Consider the following 21,294-nt stretch of genomic DNA (forward strand, 5'->3'; position numbering starts at 1 on the left):
CACATATAAGAAATACTATATGATATTTCTCTTTCTCTGCCTGACTTACTTCACATTCAGTGTGACCATCTCTAGGTCCATTCATATTGCTGCAAATGGCCTTATTTCATTCTTCTTAATGGCTGAGTAATATTTCATTGTATATATGTACCACATCTTCCTTATCCATTCCTCTGTTGATGGACATTTAGGTTGCTTCCATGTCCTAACTATTGTAAACTATACTGCAAAGAACTTCGGGGTACATGCATCCTTTTGGACCATGTTTTTTTCAGGATATTTTCTCAGAAGTGAGATTGCATGGTCATATGATAGTTCTATTTTTAGTTTTCTAAGAAACCTCCATACTATTCTCCATAGTGGCCATACCAATTTATGTTCCCACCAACAATGAAGGAGGGTTCTATCTCTCCACACCCTTTCCAGCATTTATTGTTTGTGGATTTTTTGATGATAGACATTTTGGTTGTTTTGTGATGACATTTCATTGTAGTTTTGACTTGCATTTCTCTAATGATTAGTGATATTGAACATCTTTTTATGTGCCTCTTGGCCAACTGTGTGTCTACTTTGGAGAAATGTCTATTTAGGTCTTCTTCCCAAATTTTTAGTTAGATTGTTTTGATGATATTAACCTCCTGAGCTGTTTGTAAATTTTATAAACTAGACCCCTGTCAATCCCATCATTTGCAAATATTTTCTTGCAATCTGTGGGTTGTCTTTTGTATGTTTATGGATTCCTTTGTATGCAAAAGCTTTTGAGTTTAATTAGGTCCCATTTGTTTATTTCTTATTTCCATTTTTCTAGAGATGGATCAAAAAAGATATTGCTGTCATTTATGTCAGAGAGTGTTCTGCCTATGTTTTCCTCTAGGAGTTGTAGAGTGTCTAGTCTCACATTTAGGCCTTTAATCTACTTTGAGCTTATTTTTGTATGTGGTGTTAAAGAATGATCTGATTTCTTATTTTTACATGTAGCTGTCCAGTTTTTCCAGCACCATTCATCAAAAAGCCTATCTTTCCACCATTGTGTAGTCATGCCACCTCTGTCATAGATTAATTGACCGTAGGTGTGTGAGTTTATTTCTGGGTTTTCTGACCTGTTTCATTGATCTATATTTCTGTTTTTGTTCCAGTGCCATACTCTTTTGATTACTGTAACTTTGTAGTGTAGTCTGAAGTCAGGGAGCCTGATTCCGTCAGCTCTGTTTTTCTTCCTCAAGATTGCTTTGGCTATTTGGGTTTTTCTTGTGTTTCCATAGAAATTTTAAGACTTTTTTTTCTAGTTTCATGAAAAATGCTTTTGGTGATTTGATAGGGAATACATTGAATCTGTAGAAGAATATATAATTTTTATGCTTATTGACCATTTATATATCTTTGTTGAAATATATGTCCAAATCCTTTGCCCATTTTGGAATTATGTTTTGTTTTGTTTTTGTGGTTGAGTTTTCAGAGTCCTCTATTTATTCTAGTTATTAATCTCTTATTAGAGATATGATTTGTAAACATTTTCTCTCATTCTGTAGATTGTCTTTTAACCTGTTGATACTGTCTTCTGATGCAAAATCTTCTAATATTCATGAAGTCTAATTTGTCTATTTTTGTTGTTGTTTTTTGTACCTTCAGTGTCATACCCAATAAATCATTGCCAAATCCAGTGTCAAGAAACTTTTGCCATGTTTTCTCCTTAAAGTTTTTTAGCATTGGGCATTACATTTAAATTTTTGATCGATTTTGAGTTAGTTTCTGTGTGTGATGTGAAGTAAGAGTCTAACTTCATTCCTTTGCGAGTGGATATCCGGTTTTCCCAGCACCATTTTTTGTAAAGTCTGTTCTTTCTCCATTGAATGGTCTTTGCACACTTGTCCAAAACCCCATATATTCAAAGGTTTATTCCTGGGCTCTCTATTCTGTTTCCTTGGTCTACATGCCTGTCTTTATGCAAGCATAACACTATTTTGATTGTGTTGATTTTGAAATACGTTTTAAAATCAGGAAACATGAGCCCTTCAGCTTTGATTTCATTTTTCAGGATTGTTTTAGCTATTAAGGCTCATTGAGATGCCATATAAACTTTTGGATTAATTTTTCTATTTCTTCTCAAAACATCCTTGGACTTTTGATAGGGATTGCATTGAATCTGCTGATGACTTTTGGTAGTATTGACATATTAACAATCTTAAATCTTCTAACTCATGAACAGGGTTTCCCTGGTGGCTCAGTGGTAAAGAATCCACCTGCCAGTACAAGAGATGCAGGCTCAATCCCTGGGTTGTGAAGGTCTCCTGGAGAAGGAAATGACAACCACTCCAGTATTCTTGCCTACGAAATCCTGAGAACAAAGGAGCCTGGCGGGCTACAGTCCATGGAGTCCCTAAAGAGTTGGATACGACTAAACGACTAAACAGTTCATGAACATAGAATGTGTTTCCATTTATTTATGTGTTCTTTAATTGCTTTCAGCATTGTTTTCATTGTATAAGTCTTTCACCTCCTTGGTTAATTAATTCCTAAGTATTCTATTTTCTTATGTTACTGTAAATGCAATTGCTTTTAAATTTCTTTTTCCGCTTTCTCATTGTTTATGTATAGAAATGCAACAGATGTTGGCTTTGTATCCATCTACTTTTCTGAATTCGTTATTACTTCTAATAGTTCTGTGTGTATGTGTGTGGGGGGGGATCTTTGGGGTTTTCTACATATACCATTATCTCTGGACAGAAATAATTTTACTTCTTTCTTTCTAACTTAGATGCTTTTGTTTATTTTTTCTTGCCTGGTTGCTTTCACCATTGCACATGTTCTTTTGCCTTGTTCCTGATCTTAGTGAAAAAACTTTGTCTTTCACCACTGAGTATGATGTTTGCTGTGGGTCTTTCATATATGGCTTTAGTTATGCTGAAACTGTTTCCTTCTATTCTAGTTTGAGTATGAGTTTGAGTGAACTCCGGGAGTTGGTGATGGACAGGGAGGCCTGGCGTGCTGTAATTCATGGGGTCGCGGAGAGTCGGACACGACTGAGTGACTGAACTGAACTGATTCTAGTTTACTAAGTGTTTTTATCATCAAAGGGTTTTGATGTTTCTTACACGTTTTTTTCTTTACCAAATGAGATGACCAGGTCACTTTTTTCTTTCATTTGTCCGTGTGGTATATTGCACTGATCAGATTTGTTTGACGTGCCATCCTTGCATTCTAGAATAAACTGCATGTGGCCATGGTGTAAATTCCTTTTATTATGCTGCTGAATTTTGTTTGCTAGTGTTTTGTTGAGGATTTTTGCATCAAATATTAAGGGATATTTGTGGAAGCTTTCTTTTCTTGTAGTGTCTTTACCTGGCTTTGGTATCGGGGTAGTGCTGGCTTTAGAGAATGAACTAGGAAGCATTCTCTCTTCTTAAATTGTATTGGAAATAGTTTGAGAAGTATTGGTATTAGTTCTTTAAATGGTTGGTAGAATCCACTATTGAAGCCATCAGTCAGAAGATATTTTTGATTACTGATTTAATTTCCTTACTAGTTAAAGGTTTATTCAAATTTTCTAATTTTTCATGATTCAGTCTCGGTTAGTTTCATGTTTGTAGCAATTTGTCGATTTCATCTAGGTTACCCAATTTGTTAACATATAACTCTCTTAAAATTCTTTTTATTTTTGTGCAATTGATAGGAATGTCCCGACTTTCATTTTGTGTGTTGTATTTATTTTTACACTCATCTCTAAATATTTTATAGTTTCCCCTGTGAGTTCTTTGAGCCAATGGTTGGTTAAGAGTCTGCCATGTACTTTTCAGAAATATGTAACTTTTCAAGTTTTCCGTCTGATATTTGTTTCTAACTTTATTTTGTTGTGGTCAGGAAACATACTTTGCATATGTGTCTTTTTAGATATATTGAGAATTGGATTTTGGCCTAACATTTGGTCCATTGTGGAAAACATTTCATGTAGATTTGAGAAGAAAGTATATGCTGTTTTCGTTAGGAAGAGTAGTCTGTGTATGTCTGTTAGATCCGGTTGGTTTATCGCGTTATTTCAGTCCTTTACTTTCTCACTCATTTTCTGACTGGTCACCATTACTGACAGTTGAGTATTGAAGTCCACGGCTATTATTTTAGAACCATCTATTTCTACTTTCCAGTTCTAATTCTGTCAGTGTTTGCTTCATATACATTTATAATCTGTTATTAGATGCATGCTAAATCACTTCAGTCGTGTACGACTCTGTGCAACTCCATAGACGGCAGCCCACCAGGCTTCCCCGTCCCTGGGATTCTCCAGGCAAGAACACTGGAGTGGGTTGCCATTTGATGCATAAATGTTTGTAATTCTTATGTCTTCTTCCTGTATCAAACCTTTTATTAACAAACAATATCCTTTTTTTTTTTCTTTTGTGAAGTGTTTTGATTCAGAGTCTATTTTGTGTGATGTTAGTATAGCCACTACTGTTCCCTACTGGTTACTATTTGTTTGGAATATCTTTGTCCATTCTTCCGCTTTCAATATGTTTGCATCTTTGACTTCAAAGCAGGTCTCATGCAGAGAGCAGATGGTTGGATCAGTTAAAAAAATCAGTTTTGCCTATATTTGTCTTTTGATTAGAAAGTTTAATCCATTTACATTTAAAGTAATGGTTGATAATTAGTGACTTCTGTCATTTTGCTACTTGCTTTCTTTTTACCTTTTAGCATTTTTGTTCCTCATTTCCTGTATTACTATCTTCTTTTGTGTTTAGTTGATTATTTTCTAGTGGAATGTTCACATTTCTTTCTCATTTCCTTTTGTTTATATTCTAGAGCTATTTTCTTTGTGTTTACCATGGGGATTACATTTAACATCCTAAAGTTATAACACTCTAATTTGAATTTAAATTAGCTTAACTTCAGTAGCATACAAAAATTCTATTCCTCTATAGCTTCTTCCCCAACCCTTTTGGTTGTTGATGTTACAGGATAACATCTCCATATATTATGTGCCCCAATATATAAACTAATTATTTTCGATGAATTACTCTCTTAAATCATGTAGAAAACTAAAAGTGGAGCTACAATCTGTTTTTATAATAAAAAATAGTTCTTATAATTGCCCATTTATCTTTACTGAGATCTTTATTTCTTTATATAGCTTCAAGTTATTGTGTCCTTTCATTTTAACCTGGGGGATTCTTGTGATCAGTTCTTGAAGAACAGGTTTATTCTATCATCTTCCAAGAATCTTCTGCAATGGCTTATTTTAGTAATTTTAATTTGAACTTATTTATTTGATATGGAGCTTATGTTTTTAAAAGGGAAACTTTAACACTTATAATTTTAAAATAGTCAGTGTACTGATTTTTCTACCTTGGTTGTTCCAAGTTTTGGGAATATCAGTTTAGTTCAGTCTCTCAGTCATGTCTGACTCTTTGTGACCCCATGAACCGCAGCACACCAGGCCTCCCTATCCATCCCCAACTCCCAGAGTCCACCCAAACCCATGTCCACTGAGTCAGTGTTGCCATCCAGTCATCTCATCCTCTGTCATCCCTTTCTCCTCCTGTCCTCAATCTTTCCCAGCATCAGGGTCTTTTCCAATGAGTCAGTTCTTCACATCAGGTGGCCAAAGTATTGGAGTTTCAGCTTCAACATCAGTCCCTCCAATGAATACCCAGGACTGATCTCCTTTAGGATGGACTGGTTGGATCTCCTTGCAGTCCAAGGGACTCTCAAGAGTCTTCTCCAACACCACAGTTCAAAAGCATCCATTCTTTGGTGCTCAGCTTTCTTTATAGTCCAACTCTCACATCCATACATGACCACAGGAAAAACCATAGCCTTGACTAGATGGACCTTTGTTGACAAAGTAATGTCTCTGCTTTTTAATATGCTGTCTAGGTTGGTCATAACTTTCCTTCCAAGGAATAAATGTCTTTTAATTTCATGGCTGCAATCACCATCTGTAGTGATTTTGGAGCCCAGAAAAATAAAGTCAGCCATTGTTACCACTGTTTCCCCATCTATTTGCCATGAAGTGATGGGACTGGATAAAGCAGATAAAGCAGAAATAGATGTTTTTCTGGAACTCTCTTGCTTTTTTGATGATCTAGCAGACGTTGGCAATTTGATCTCTGTTTCCTCTGCCTTTTCTAAAACCAGCTTGAACATCTGGAAGTTCACTGTTCACATATTGCTAAAGCCTGGCTTGGAGAATTTGAAGCATTACTTTACTAGCGTGTGAGATGAGTGCAATTGTGGGGTAGCTTGAGCATTCTTTGGCACTGTGTTTCTTTGGGATTGGAATGAAGACTGACCTTTTCCAGTCCTGTGGCCACTGCTGAGTTGTCCAAATTTGCTGGCATATTGAGTGCAGCACTTTCACAGCATCATCTTTCAGGATTTGAATATATTTGGCTGCAAATAAAAATAAATCTGACTTTTAGTCAGGATTCTTCGGAAAAAGAGACCCAATAAGGTATATATAAAATGTTCAACAAAAATATAGAGCACATAGGTATTTGTTGAGCACTTTAAAATATGGTAGGAAGTATAAATACTTAAAATATGGTAGAAGCTACAAGTTCTTGCTGTATAAAGAATCATTAGACATGGTCTAGACTCTTGAGTAACTCATTTCTAGTATGGGATGTTTCAGTTCAGTTCAGTTCAGTTCAGCCGCTCAGTCGTGTCCGACTCTCCGCGACCCCATGAATCACAGCACGCCAGGCCTCCCTATCCATCACCAACTCCCTGAGTTCACTCAGACTCATGTCCACAGAGTCGGTGATGCCATCCAGCCATCTCATTCTCCGTCATCCCCTTCTCCTCCCGCCCCCAACCTTTCCCAGCATGAGTCTTTTCCAGTGAGTCAACTCGTCACATGAGATGGCCAAAGTATTGCAGTTTCAGCTTTAGCATCAGTCCTTCCAATGAACACCCAGGACTGATCTCCCTCAGAATGGACTGGTTGGATCTCCTTGTGGTACAAGGGACTCTCAAGAGTCTTCTCCAACACCACAATTCAAAAGCATCAATTCTTCGGCGATCAGCTTTCTTCACAGTCCAACTCTCACATCCATACATGACCACAGGAAAAACCATAGCCTTGACTAGACGGACCTTGAATATAACAATATCATAAGGGCTATAAACAGAAATACGGAGGGAGAAGCAGGAGACATTGGGAAATGAGTCTGCAACTCTGCCTTGATGGTATTCAGACAGCTTTATAGAAAAAGGGCCAGCTGAATTGATCATTGAAGGAAAATGCCCAGGCATTTTCTTGGTCCTCCTTTAAGGAGAGTGAATCAACTTTTTTGCTCAGATAAGACTATGAGATGATAAAAGTGTTACACAAAAAAGGGTCCTTATGTCAGTTAAGCTTGATAATGCTTAGTCAAACATTTTTCTTCACTATGTTGCTTCTCAGAGCTATCAATAAACTAATGTGCTTTGTGACCCCTCAAAGGAGGGAAGTAGTGCTCAATGTTTCATGACTGTATTTCACCATGGAATCTTTTGCCCCTTACAAGGTTTCTTTGGCCTGGTATTCTGTAGAAAACACCCTGAGAACATGGCTCTAGTGTTTCCTTCTGTACTTAGCTGATACTTTGTTGTTTTTTTGTTAACTTTTAATTTAAAAATTAACTTACTTACAATATAGTTTTAGTTTCATATGTACAGCAAAGTAATTCAGATTCATAGTAATTCAGATTTTTTGTTTGTTCATTTTACAGATTCTAGTCTATGTTACTTCAAGACATTGGGTATAATTCCCTGTGCTCTACAATAAATTACTTGTTGCCTATTTTATATGTAGTAATTTGTATCTGTTAATCCCGTATCCCTAATTTGTCCCTCCTGCCCTCTGTTTTGGTATCCATAAGCGTGTTTTCTATGTCTAAATCTGTTTCTGTTTGGTATATGTATATTCAGTTTTGTGTTAGTTTTTACATTCTTTATATGAATGATATCGTACAATACCTGTCTTTCTCTGTTTGATTTGTTTTGCTAGGTGTAATAGTCTCTAGGTCCACCTGTGTTGGTGCAAATGGCAGTATTTCATTCTTTTTTGTGACTGAGTGATATTCCACCACACACACGCACACACCACATTTTCTTAAGCCAGTGGTCTGTTGGTGAGCACTTGTGTTGCTTCCATATGTTAGCTCTTGTAAATACTGCTGCTGTGAACATTGGGTGCTTATATCTTTTCAGATTAGTGCTTTTGTTTTTTCTGGATATATACTTAGGAGTGGTGTTGCTGAATCATATGGTAGTTCTATTTTTAGTTTTTGAGGGAACCTCCATGCTGTTTTCCATGGTGGGTACACCAATTTTACATTTCCATCAACAATGTATGATAATTTCTTTCTCCACATCCTCCCCAACATTTGTTATTTGTAAACTTTTTGATGACAGCTATTCTGACCTTTGTGTGGCTTTGATTTGCATTTCTCTAACAATTAGTGATTCCTTTCCTCTTTTCTTCTTGCTGAGCCTAGCTAAAGATTTATTAATTTTATTTGTCTTTAAAAAACGAAACAAGAAAACAGCTCTCTGTTAATTTAGGAGAAACAGTTCCCTGTTGTGGTCTTGAAGGGGTATTTTTGTGTGGGAGTGTCCCTGTGTAGACTGTGTTTTATCCAGTGTCTTTGGCATGAGGGCTGATTCTTATATAGACACCAGCCACATCTCTCCTCAGGGTGTGCTGGCCACTGTCACCCTGGTGGGGAGCGTGGTTGGTGCTGGAGGGTGTAAAACCTGTGCAATGTGTGAGGTGGAACTTTCTCTGCCCTGTGGCTATCCCTGGCCTGTCAGGGGTGGGGTGTGCTCCCCGTTTGCTATAGCAGAAGTCCCGAGGGTTGGGCTTAAGTAGTCTGTGCCCTTTCAGTGTGTGTTTTGCCCCAAAGAACAGGAGTACTGGAGTAAGTGGGGATTCTGTGCTTACAGAGATCCGATGTACTGCCCGTGTAGGCGTGTGCAGCGCCACTCAGACATGACCCAAGTGGCATTCCTCCCCTTGTTGCAGTCTCTAGTGTGAGGGCATCTAGTGTTCTGTGATCGAGGGCAAGGCTGTGGTGTGGCATGGGCAGGGGTGGAGCAGTCACTAGACTGGAGCTGGGGGGTGGGGCACCTTAGCTGGAGGAATTGAAGGGGCTGTACTGCTGTCAGCGATGTGGGCTGCCTCTGCAGATTGAGTTACACCAACACTGGAGCTGCTGCCCTACACCTACCCTAGACCCCCTGCCCCAGAGCTTCCTCTGCCTCCCTGGACTGAGTCTTCTCCCAGGGCCTGTCTGCTCCAGATCCAGTGCCAAGATGTGGTGTGGAGTGGGCAGAGCCAGGGTGTTGCCCCACTTGGATTCTGCAGCACGGTGAGGTGGCAGCCATGGTGCAGGGTTCTCTCTACCCTGTTCGCTGGTGAGCCAGCACGTGCACACTGTTTGTGAGTGGAGTCTAGACTTCTCCAGCCCTTCTCCAGTTCCTGCGGTTCTCCCTGAAGCCAAGAGGGCTTGTCTCCTCCATGTAGGACTCCAAGACTGACATGGTCAGCTGTGGCTCAACCTAATCCATCCCCAGGTCAAGGATCTGCCCGTGCAGACCCTGTTTCCTTTCAGATCCTAGGGGTGGAAGCCCTGACCCTATGTCCTTTTTCCATCCTACCCAGATATGTGGAAATCTTCCCTACAGCTTCTGCTGTAGAGTTCTGCCAGTCTCCAATTAGTTTTCCGTGAGAATTGTTCCACATGTAGATGTGTTTGTGGGGGGAGGTGAACTTCCGTCCTCCTACTCTGTCATCTTGCTCTGACCTTGTATGACTACCTGATGCTTTGTTTTAAAAATATTTTCTTCATGTCAAGAAAGAAATCAACCATTCCTTACCCCCTGACCCCAGAGTTTTAATCAAGAATGAATAATAAATAATTCAAATGTCTTTATCTTATTTCCCTGATGACAAAATGTGCTGTCTAGTTTGTTTTGGCTTAGAAAATACCACAGACTGGGTGGCTTATACACAACCAACAGTTATTTCTTACAGTTTTTCAGGCTGGAAAGTCAAGATCATGGTGCTGGCAGATTCAGTGTCTGGTGAGCACCCACTTCCTAGACAGGTGTTTTTTCACTATAACCTCATGTGATGGAAGGAGTGACAGATCTTTCTGGAACCTCTTTTCTAAGGGTACTAATCCCTCTAAGGTGGGCTGTGTCCTCATGACCCAATCACTTGTGAAAGACCCCACTTCCTAAAACCATCACCATGCAGGTTAGAATTCCAACATATAAATTTTGCAGGGACATAAACATTCAGCCTATAGCAGGTGCTATGAGTTATATCTTCAGTTCTATTCTAATAGGAGGAAATTTGGGCTCTGAGGGTAATGAGAGATTGGCGTAGTTTAACAGAGTTAATAATAGAAATGGCATATTTCTTACTGAGAAGACAGCAATCTTGGGTTAGATAATCTTTAAATACTTTCCAGTCCAGTTAATCAAAACTGTTTCCCATTGAGACTTAAACTAAAAACAATATTTAATTAGTAAAATGGACAGAACATTTCATTGGTTAAGGTTACCATCTTCATTTATAAAATGATTTTTATGTTACTTCATATCTTTATCATTATTATTTTTATTAAAGGAATTATCTATTGTAACATATTTGTTATTCCAAGGTAGGTTTTCATCTTAATACAGAAGTACATCTTTCTTTTAGAAATTGTAAAGATTCAAGGAGAAAATAAAACAATAACTAAACATTAGCAGAAAATTGTAATTTCCATAGAACAAGATCAGAAAGGAAAAAAGGGAACAAATACATGTTTTGATGTTTAGGTTACAAAATATCTAAAAATAACAAAACTATTATTCATACAATACTTTCTAGATGACAAAATCTTGTGTAAATTTTTTTAGATATCTTGAATTCTCTTTTATGTTAATTTTACAGGCAGTACCTCCTTATATCTTTAATCTTCTTTATATTTTTTTGTCTTAGAAATAAGCCAAAACCTTCATGTATGCTGTGGATGTTTAAAAAAAAATCACGTGGTTTTGTTCCACTAAGTGCTTTGGCCGCCTTCCTTCTGTCTCACACTTGTGGGGCCGGCTGGGCTCCTCTGTTCTGGAAGAAGGCACAGCTCTCTGACGCTGTGTTACTGCATCTCTGATGATGTGTGTTGCAGTCTCCTTACTAAGATCCCTCAGTGAATTCAGTATTAATAGGTTGGTTGAGTTTTGCTCATGTGGAGTCTGTCATCAGTATGGACTAGAATTCAAGAATTTGACTTTTTCTTCTCTTTTTTCTGCCATTTCAACTGAATTATAAAAATTAGAAATGAAATTTAGCCCTACTTTCTCTCTCTTGATCAAGATTTTCTTTTGCTTTCCTTTTTTAACCCGTGGGAGTTGGAATTATTTCAGTGTTTCCTTTTTTGTGAAATTATGGTGTAAATGAATCCTTTTGCTTTTGTATTCTTAATGACAGTATAAATGCCTGAGATCAACTTACTCTTGTTGTTGTTAATGACAGTAGAAAAGGCTGAGATGAATTTACTGTTAAAGTGCCAAATCTAAAAAAAAATTAATAAAGTCAATTGAAATTTTTGCGAGAAAGTTATCTTCAAACTGATTTTTGAAACAAACAAACAGAGTTTGTTGTTTAATCACTAAGTTGCGTTTGATTACGTGACCCCATGGACTGTAGCTTGCCAGGCTCCTCTGTCCATGGGATTTTCCAGGCAAGGATACTGGAGTGGGTTGCCATTTCCTCCAGGGGATCTTTCTGACCCAGGGTTTGAACCTGAGTCTCTGGCATTAACAACTGAATTCTTTACTACTGAGCCACCAGGGAAGCAAATAAACAGAATAGATGCTCTTTTAACCTTCCTAATAAGGAAGTTTAAAAAAACACTCTCATAAAAACAAAAGATGATAGCTTCAAAAGCTCCCAGTCCTCGTAATCATTTCCACCTTTTTTCAGGAAACATTCCAAGACTTCACTGTGTTGTGAATAATTTTTACTTTAGTCGATGTCTCCATGCCCCTGTGGAAATCTACCTGTTCCTCAATAAGGATGCATAATTTTCCTTTTGTGGGATATTTAACATCACAAAATGACACCCACGTTCAACGGTTGATTTGAACTTTGCAAATTTTGAAGTACTTGGAAACAAAGTGTACCTTGTATCTTCTATAAAGAGCTAGTCAAAAGTGACTAGGGTCAGGGAGTTTGACTGATGTGTGGCAGTCAGGTGGGAAATATCAAACTTACTTGTTTAAACCTTGCAGTTATTTTATGTAGATAAAAGACAATATTGAACCTACTTCAAATTATATCACTTTACACCACATACACAAGAAATTTAGTAGAATTTGAAAAGCTGATTTGAAACTTAAGTTTCCATATTCCTTTTATATTTTGGGATTACTCTCTTGCAAGCACAGAGAGCAGCAGGCTTTGTTTTCATACATCTCCTAAACCAGAATCATGAAAGCACGGTTTTTGAGTGAGCTTTTTCCCTTGAAGAGAAATCTGGAAATTTAGGTTTTTATTTTGATATTTTATATTAAAAGTTTTATTAGGATACATTCACAAACCATGTAATTTACTTTTTAACATATACAGTTTTTTTTTTAGTATATTCAAAGATTTTGCAAGCACTATCACTGTCTAATTTTAGAACATATTTATCATCCTGATAAGAAATCCCCATATTAGCATTCACTCCCCATTTCCCTCTCCTTTCCAACAGCACAAGACAATCTAAAATTTACTTCCTACCTCTGTGAATTTGCCTTTTCTGAGCATTTCTTGCAAACGGAATTTTATGATACAGTAAGTCTCCTACATGAAAACAAGTTTCATCCTGAGAACACATTTATAAGTCTAATTTTTTTATAAGTCCAACAAAGTCTAGGTGCCCAACTAAATAAGCTGATAGACAGTATGTAATAGACTTTATAATACTTTTCACACAGATAACACATAAAAAACAAATATAAAAAATAAAGAAAGGATTTTTAATCTTACAGTCTAGTACCTTGAAAATTACAGTAGCACGGTATAACAGCTGGCATACAGAGGCTGGCATCCAGGGAACAGTGATGACTGGAGGAGGGAGAGGCAGTGGAAGACAGTGGAGCTGAAAGGATCATCAGCGACAGGAGACAGGGCAAGCTGCAATTTCACTCACATCCCGGGCTTGAAATAAAGATACTGTACTACACAGTGAAGTGCTCAAAAGCACACCACTTGTCAAGAAGGCATGCACATGACAATGTATGCCAGACATATGAACTCACTTATGTGATTAGACATGCAAACACATGTTCACGTCTTTGAAAGTTTGCCACTTGAAAGTTTATATGTAGGGAACTAACTGTGGTGTTGTGTGACTGGCTTCTTTCACTTAGGATAATGTTTTCAAGGTTCATTCATGTTGTAGCACACTTCAGAATAATTGTCTTTTTATTGCTGAATAGTATTGTATAGTATAGATACACCGTATTTGAATCTCCCCTCATCAGTTGATGGACGTTAGGTTTGATCCATCTTTGGCCTCTTCTGAATAATGCTGTAAACATTTATGTGCTCATTTTTGCGTGAACACATATTTTCATTTCTTTTGAGTTTATACCTAGTAGTAGAACTGTGGGTTGTGAGGTAACTAAATGTTTAACTTTTTGAGGAACTGTCAAATCGACTATGCCGCTTTATATTCATACCAGCCATGTACAAGGGCTCAGAGTCTTCCACATTATGGCCAGCGTTTCTTTCTATCTTTCTTTTTGTTCATAGCCATCCTAGGCAAAGTGTCACTTCATTGTAGTCCTGACCTGCGTTTCCCTTATAGCTAGTGTGTCCTGCATCTTTTCACATGCTTTTTATACATTTGTGTATCTTACTTGTTGAACTGTCTATTCAAATTCTTCATGCATTTTTAAATTGCGTTGTCTTTTATCATTGAGCTTTTAAGAGTGATTGAAATTCCAATACTTTGGCCACCTCATGCGACGAGTTCACTCACTGGAAGGGACTCTGATGCTGGGAGGGATTGGGGGCGGGAGAGAAGGGGACGACAGAGAATGAGATGGCTGGATGGCATCACCGACTCTGTGGACATGAGTTTGAGTGAACACCGGGAGTTGGTGATGGACAGGGAGGCCTGGCGTGCTGTGATTCATGGGGTCGCAAAGAGTCGGACACAACTGAGTGACTGAACTGAACTGAATATATTTTAGATACAAGTGCCTTCTCGGATATTTGATTTGTAAAAGTTTTTCCTCCCATTCTGTGGTTTGTTTTCTTCACTTTTTGGTGGTGCCATTTGAAGTACAAAAGTTTAATGTTTTGATGAGTCAATTTATCTCTTTTTTCTTTTGTTGCTTATGACTTCAATGTTGTATCTAAGAAACAATTTCCTTACCTGAGATTGTGAAGTTTTATAGTTTTAGCTGTTACATTTGGGTCTATGATTCCTTCATATTTTGTGTGATATAGGGGCGCAATTTCATTATTTTTCATGCAGGTATCTGGTTGGCCCCAGCACCATTTGTGGAAATACTTTTCATCCCCACTGAATTATTTCAACCCTCTTGTTGAAAATGAATTGACCATTCTTATAAAGTTTATTTCTCATTTCTCAATTCTATTTTATTGATCATTATATCTATCTTTATACCAGTATTATCCTTTTAATTACTATAGATTTGTAGTGTGTTTTTAAATGTGGAAGTGTGAATTCACCAATTTTGTTCCACTTTTTCAGCTTGTGCTGGTTATTTTGAGTCCCTCGCTTTTCCATATGAATTTTGGAATCAACTTGTAAATTTCTTCAAAAAAGGCAGCTAGAATTTTGATAGGGATTGCACTGAATCTGACAATGGCACCCCACTCCAGTACTCTTGCCTGGACAATCCCATGGACGGAGGAGCCGTCTATGGGGTCGCTAAGAGTTGGACACGACTGAGTGTCTTTACTTTCACTTTCCACTTTCATGCATTGGAGAAGGAAATGGCAACCAGTGTTCCTGCCTGGAGAATCCCAGGGACGGGGAAGCCTGGTGGGCTGCAGTCTATGGGGTCGCACAGAGTCGGACACGACTGAAGCGACTTAGCAGCAGCAGCAGCAGCACTGAATCTGTAAATAAATTGGGGGACTATTGCCATCTTAAGAGGGCTTCCCTGGTGGCTCAGTCAGTAAAGAATCTGCCTGCAATGCAGGAGATGCAGGTTCAATGCCTGGTTCACGAAGGTCCCCTGGAGGAGGGCGTGGCAACCCACTCCAGTATTCCTGCCTGGAGAACCCCGTGGACTGAGGAGCCTGGCAGGCTGCATTCCGTAGGGTCGAAAAGATCTGTACACAACTGAAGTGACTGAGCACAGCACACACACACCATCTTAAGAATGTGAAGTCTTCCAGTCCATAAACATGGGGCACTTTTCATTTGGATCTTCTTTATTTCAACAACATTTTGCAGTTTTCAATGTGCAAATCTCGCACATATTTTGTTAAATTTTTTTGTAGTATTTTATTCCTTTTGTTGCTAATGAAAAAGCGATTGTTCATTTTCAGATTGCTCATTGCTGTGCTGTGCTGTGCTTAGTCATTTAGTCATGTCCAACTCTTTTTAACCCTATGGACTGTAGCCCGCCAGGCTCCTCTGTCCATGGGATTCTCCAGGCAAGAATACTGGGGTGGGTTGCCATGCCCTCCTGCAGGGGATCTTCCCAACCCAGGGATCGAACTCAGGCGTCCCTCGTTTCTATTGTATTGCTACTATATTGTACTGTTTATTACTACTGTACAATTGACTTTTGTATATTGCTACTACATCCTGCAACCTTGCTGTGCTTGCTCATTAGTTCTAATAGTTTTTTTGTGTGTGTGATTCCTTATGATTTTCTATATATTTGACCATCTGTGAACAGTTTTACTTCTTTTTTCCAGTCTAGATTTCTTTTATTTCTTTTTCTTGTCTGATTTTTCTAGCTAGAACCTCTAGTCCAATGTTGGATAAAAGTGGTCAGAGCAGACATCTTCGTCTCGTTTTTTGATCTCAGGGGGAAAGTATTTAGTCTTCTACCACTAATTAAGATGTTTGCTATGGGGTTTTTTTTTTTTTTCATAGATAGCTTCTATTGAGTTGAGGAAGTTCCCTTCCATTTTTATCTTGTTGAGTGTTTTTGTTATGAAAGAGGATTAGATTTTGTCTGAGGCTTAGTCAGCGTCTATTGAGCTGATCGTGTGATTTTTGTCTTTCAGGATATTATTATGATGTAGCGCATTGATTGACGTTGTGATATTAAGTCAGTTGCATTCCTGAGTAAACCCTCTTGGTCTTGGTGCTTTCATGTGCTGCTGTGTCAGTTTGTTTTATTTCCTTTTTTTGCATTTATACGTATAAGCGATTTTGGACTGTAGTTTTCTCTTGGCAATGTCTCTGTCTGATTTTGTTATCAATAGCAGTGGCCTCATAGAATGAGTTGGGAAGCGTTCCCATCCCTTGTATTGTTTGAAGACTTTGCAAGGGATTGGTATTAATCTTTAAATGTTCTTATTTTGATTTTTTTTCTTTTTTACAGCTTCCTTTGTCATTTATGCTTTGTTATTGTTAAATTGCACATGGGGCTTGTAAATGGGGTGAGGGAGCTGATGTTTATGCTGATCATCTCCTGTAGGACACTTGACAGTGACAATACAGAACTTTAACTAAACTGTTGAGTCTTCTTTCTGTCCACTTCTACTGAACAGTGCTGAATACTCCACAACAAGAGCACATGCTTAATTACAGAAATAAATTTAGAAGCATTTTATATCTTGATTTCAGTACCACAGTTGGAAAATGCCATTTTCCTCAGTAGAGCTATGGGTGTATGCCCAGTTCACTGTACCTGGATTAAAAACTCTTACCTGCAACTTATTAGTGCCAATTTGTTTGGAAACATTATTTAAAAGCACCTATTAAGAAGTGTTACACTGACCTCCTTTAGAGTCAGAGAGCCTGAGAACAAGGAGAGTTTGTTGGATCCTAGACATCACGTAAGGTAATATGAATAACAAATATTTAGATTGTCTTCCTACATGTTTCAAAATACTTTTGGTCATTAATCACTCTACCAAGTCAGTGGGGAAAATTAACACTGAGGAAATAATAACAATAACAACTAATGTTTACTAAGTAATTCCTATGTGCCAAGCACTTTTAAATCCTTTACATATGCTATCTCTTTAACTCCTCATAGCATTCTTATGAGGTCAGTGCTAATATTATCCTCCATGTTTCAGACGTGGAAGCTCAGAAACAGAGAGATGATCCAAGTTGCTTGGTGTCAGGCAGGCAGAGAGTGGCAGAGCCAGGATCGGACCTGCGTTATGTGACTCCATGAAGTGAAGAAGTGAAGTGAAGTCGCTCAGTCGTGTCCAACTCTTTGCGACCCCGTGGACTGTAGCCTGCCAGGCTCCTCCATCCACGGGATTCTCCAGGAAGAATACTGGAGTGGGTTGCCATTTCCTTCTCCAGGGGATCTTCCCGACCCAGAGATCAAACCCGGGTCTCCCGCTTTGCAGGCAGACGCTTTAACCTCTGAGCCACCAGGGAAGCCCAGTACCTCCATATGTGACTCCATAGTCTTCCCTAAACCAGAAGTCAGAGTGGATCAGGCATATTCTGGAACAGGGATTCAGATTCAGGTTTTATAAGTTTTAGATTTAGAAGTCATTTGTCTCTCTCTTATGAAGGATAAAATTTCCAGCCAACACTTAAGAAATGTCTATAAAGAATCTGCTTAGATGCCCCTAAGGACTTGAGCTCACACAGTCTCTCTCTGAAAGATTAATGTATTAGATAAATTAGTATGATAAATATTTAACATTTATCAAGTGCTTACTATATTCTAGGGTAAGTGATATGTTTGTATAAATTAACTACATTTGCAACATAACTATGAAGTGGATATTATAATTACCATCGTCAATCACAGATGAAGCCACTGAAGCAAAGATGTATAACTTGAGTGCGTGCATACTCAGTCACTTCAGTTGTGTCTGACTCTTTGTGACCCTAGGGACCATCACCCACCAGGCACCTCTTCCTTGGGACTCTCCAAGTGAGAATACTGGAGTGGGTTGTCATGCCCTCCTCCAGGGGATCTTCCTGACCCAGGAATCCAACCTGGGCCTCCTGCATTGCAGGCAGATTCTTTACCCGCTGAGCCACCAGGGAAGTCTGATGTGTAACTTGCCCAAGGCCAATTAGTAATAAGTGGCACAGTCCAGATTTGAATCCAGAATCTCTATTCTTAATCACTTTGCTGTGCTCTTTCTCTAAGTCAGTAAGTCATCACCTAATACATGGTCACGAGAATGTAGTCACACCAAGGAAGCAGTGGTAAGACTGCATCATCATGTTTGTGCACGTGAAGAGTGAAGTCACTTCTCCAGGAGAGAAATGTGTTACGGCTAAAAGGAGGAGAAGCACTTTTCTCTGAATATGAGACAACTTGAAGCAAGTATGGAAATATTAAAAAAATTTAGTTTGGATAAGGAGGCCCTTGGCTTGCGCTTCCGCAGAAGACAGGAATAGACTGATGGGAGAGCATTCAGGAGCCGTTTTCTTGTAGTGGTGACATCAGCGGGCTGTCTTTATCTGGCCCTTTTCCTCATGGAAACGCAAGCATTTCCTCCGACATTGTTCTGTGGTTTTCCTGCAGAGCATTCTACACTTACGCAGGGCTACATTGCAGACCTCTGTGTTCGGGTGGGAAGACAGCAGCACTCGAGCCAGACCAGAGAGCCAGATGTATCTACGCCAGTTTGTGGGTCCTCTGGTCTGTAGCTGCAGTAGAGTTTTGTCTCCTCGAACACATGTGTTCACCTCTTGGTCTTGAAGACACTGAGGTTGAAGCAATTTGCAACTTTTTAAAGGATTATTCAAATTGTCAAAATACATTTTATGGAATGTTTTCAATGAAATTATTATTAAACTGAAGTTTCTAAGTTAACTTTATAAAAAAAAAAAAAACATCAAAAGCAAGTAAACCAGTATTGCCCACCCTTTCCATTCCTCGCATGCAAACAAAGACCAGTGAAAATCAAATGTCGAACACAGGGGCTTTTAAAAAATACGTTTGGTCCATTTCCACTATCAAGGTAACCTGGTGACTTCTTTTCTCAAGTCCTCACACAGGTATTCAGGAATACCAGAATGGTGTGCCGAAGATCCCAACAGCTTGTATTACGGTGGAAGACGCAGAGATGATGTCAAGAATGGCTTCTCGCGGGAACAGAATTGTCATTCAGCTGAAGATGGGGGCAAAGAGCTATCCAGATGCTGACTCCTTCAACACGGTGGCGGAGATCACTGGGAGCAAGTATCCGGAGCAGGTGAGGGAAGACACAGGGAAGGGATGGACCGCCTGGAAACAGGATGCTGCAGTCAAGCTTCAGTGTTTAGAAACAGTTTAGGAAAGAGCATGAATCTGCAGAGCAGATCCTCGTAGACTCATTAAAGGCAGACACTTCACACACACACACACACACACACGGCTTTCCTGCTGGTTCAGATGGTAAAGAATCTACCTGCAATGCAGGAGACCCAGGTTCAATCCCTGGGTGGGGAAGATCTCCTGGAGGAGGAAATGGCAACCCACTTCAGTATTCTTGCCTGGGAAATCCCATGGACCAAGGAGCCTGGAGTGCTACTGAGTAGCTAACACACACACACACACACACACACACATTTTCCCTATTAAAAGTTTACTACATTGAATGAACAAGGGCAGGACTAACCGAAGGGCAAAAAATGACCCGCTGTGTGGAAGTTCAACTCTGAATAGCTGAGGGCAGTATTTGTCTATTTGTGTCGTATTTCTTCCAGTTGGAACCAGCTTGGCATTTGAGATCATGCCAATTGTTGATAGTACACTTATTGTGTGACTTGTCTTACTTCATCTTTTCAAAGCTCTGTGAAGTAGGTCTATTTTCTTCATTTTACAGAAGAGGAAAAATAATCTAGAAGGAAACTCACTTGCCTAAGGTCCATACAGCTAGTAAATGGCTGAGAAGGGACTCAAATCCAAACCCTTGTGAATATTAAACCAAACTGTAGGCCACAGTTTATGTGAAATCTTTAGAGGTGTTTGGGTTTCTTTTTTTTTTTTTTGGAAAATCAAATATTCCTAGATACATATTCAAACTCTGTACTAGCTGAAGATTAAATAACTTCAGTGAGTTACTTATTCTCTAAGTCTAAGAGAATTTATATACAAAGAAGGGGAAGAACAGGATTATTGTGAGGACTAGATTAGATAATGCACATCCGATAGCCTCTTAATACAGTGTTTGTTGCGTCACAGGCACCCACTGAATGTCCTGTTTTCTGCCTATGACATCAAGTGTACAAAAAAAACGGCTTTTATAAAGTTTCTGGTATGAATCTTTTTTATTAGTTGGTATTGGAATTCTGAAAATAGCCCCTAAAATAAAGCCGTTCAGGAAGTTTAGACTTGAATTTTGTTTAAGGAGATCAGCGGGATGAAAGAACAAGTGCGCAGAGATGGAGAAACTTCTGCATGTGTCCTAGCTTGGGTCCTCTCTCAGACTTAAGGGCTGTGTGGAAGTACAGATTCATTGTAAGTTCAGAACCCTTTTCTCCCTTCCTAAATGAACTGCTCCCAGGGCTGGGCATGCATCAACCCTGGGGTTATAAGCCACAGATTTAGTGGAAAAGCAAGATCCCAGTAGGACCAGGGGAGTCAGACAGCCATAGCAAAATTATAGTTTTAAAGTGTTGAGAAAAGAAAGAAACCCCTTGTCTCTTCAGGAAACAGAGGCAATAGAAGAGCCAAGAGTTCAGGTTCCAGGAACTGAGTAGTCAAGACCCCTTGGAGTGTAATCCTTACTGTCAGTACTTCCAGGACAAAATGTTGCTATGTTAAGGTTGTTAGTCCATGTGGGAGGGGTTTAGGATTCTATTTTTATCAGCCGTCCAGATGTGCACGCTGGTTCTAGCCTAAGGACAGGGGGCAAGGTGAGAGTGAGTTATCAGAACCGTAGTCTGAAGTGGCCAGTGGGAGTCAGGGTCTGTGGCTGACGCATTAAAACAGAGGCATTCCCAGGCAGCAGCAGCTGGAAGGTTGCGGTGGTGCTGGCTCAGAGCTTCCCAGGAGCCATTGGCATCTTCCCACCAATGAAGATGCTCAGTCTTCTCCTCAGCCCTGCAGGATTGCCTTTTCAATCAGTTTTATTGAGGTATAGTTCACAAAAAGTAAGCTTACCAAATTAAAGTGTATAATTCTATGAGTGTTGAAAAATGCACCCAG

The 21,294-nt window shown here is 39.1% G+C and overlaps 1 protein-coding gene across 1 annotated transcript in view; it reads left to right on the forward strand.

Moving 5' to 3' along the window:
• CPQ (carboxypeptidase Q) overlaps positions 1–21,294 on the forward strand; it is a 424,132-nt gene that overhangs the window by 117,653 nt on the left and 285,185 nt on the right. Inside the window, exon 3 of the mRNA XM_055432597.2 lies at positions 19,150–19,357. Within this exon, the coding sequence (XP_055288572.1) occupies positions 19,150–19,357 (208 nt within the window). The remainder of the gene's footprint in view (positions 1–19,149; positions 19,358–21,294) is intronic.

Source organism: Moschus berezovskii, chromosome 16 (genome assembly GCF_049115385.1).
Source record: "Moschus berezovskii isolate FMDL1 chromosome 16, NW_MosBer_1.0, whole genome shotgun sequence".
Lineage (NCBI taxonomy): Eukaryota > Metazoa > Chordata > Mammalia > Artiodactyla > Moschidae > Moschus > Moschus berezovskii.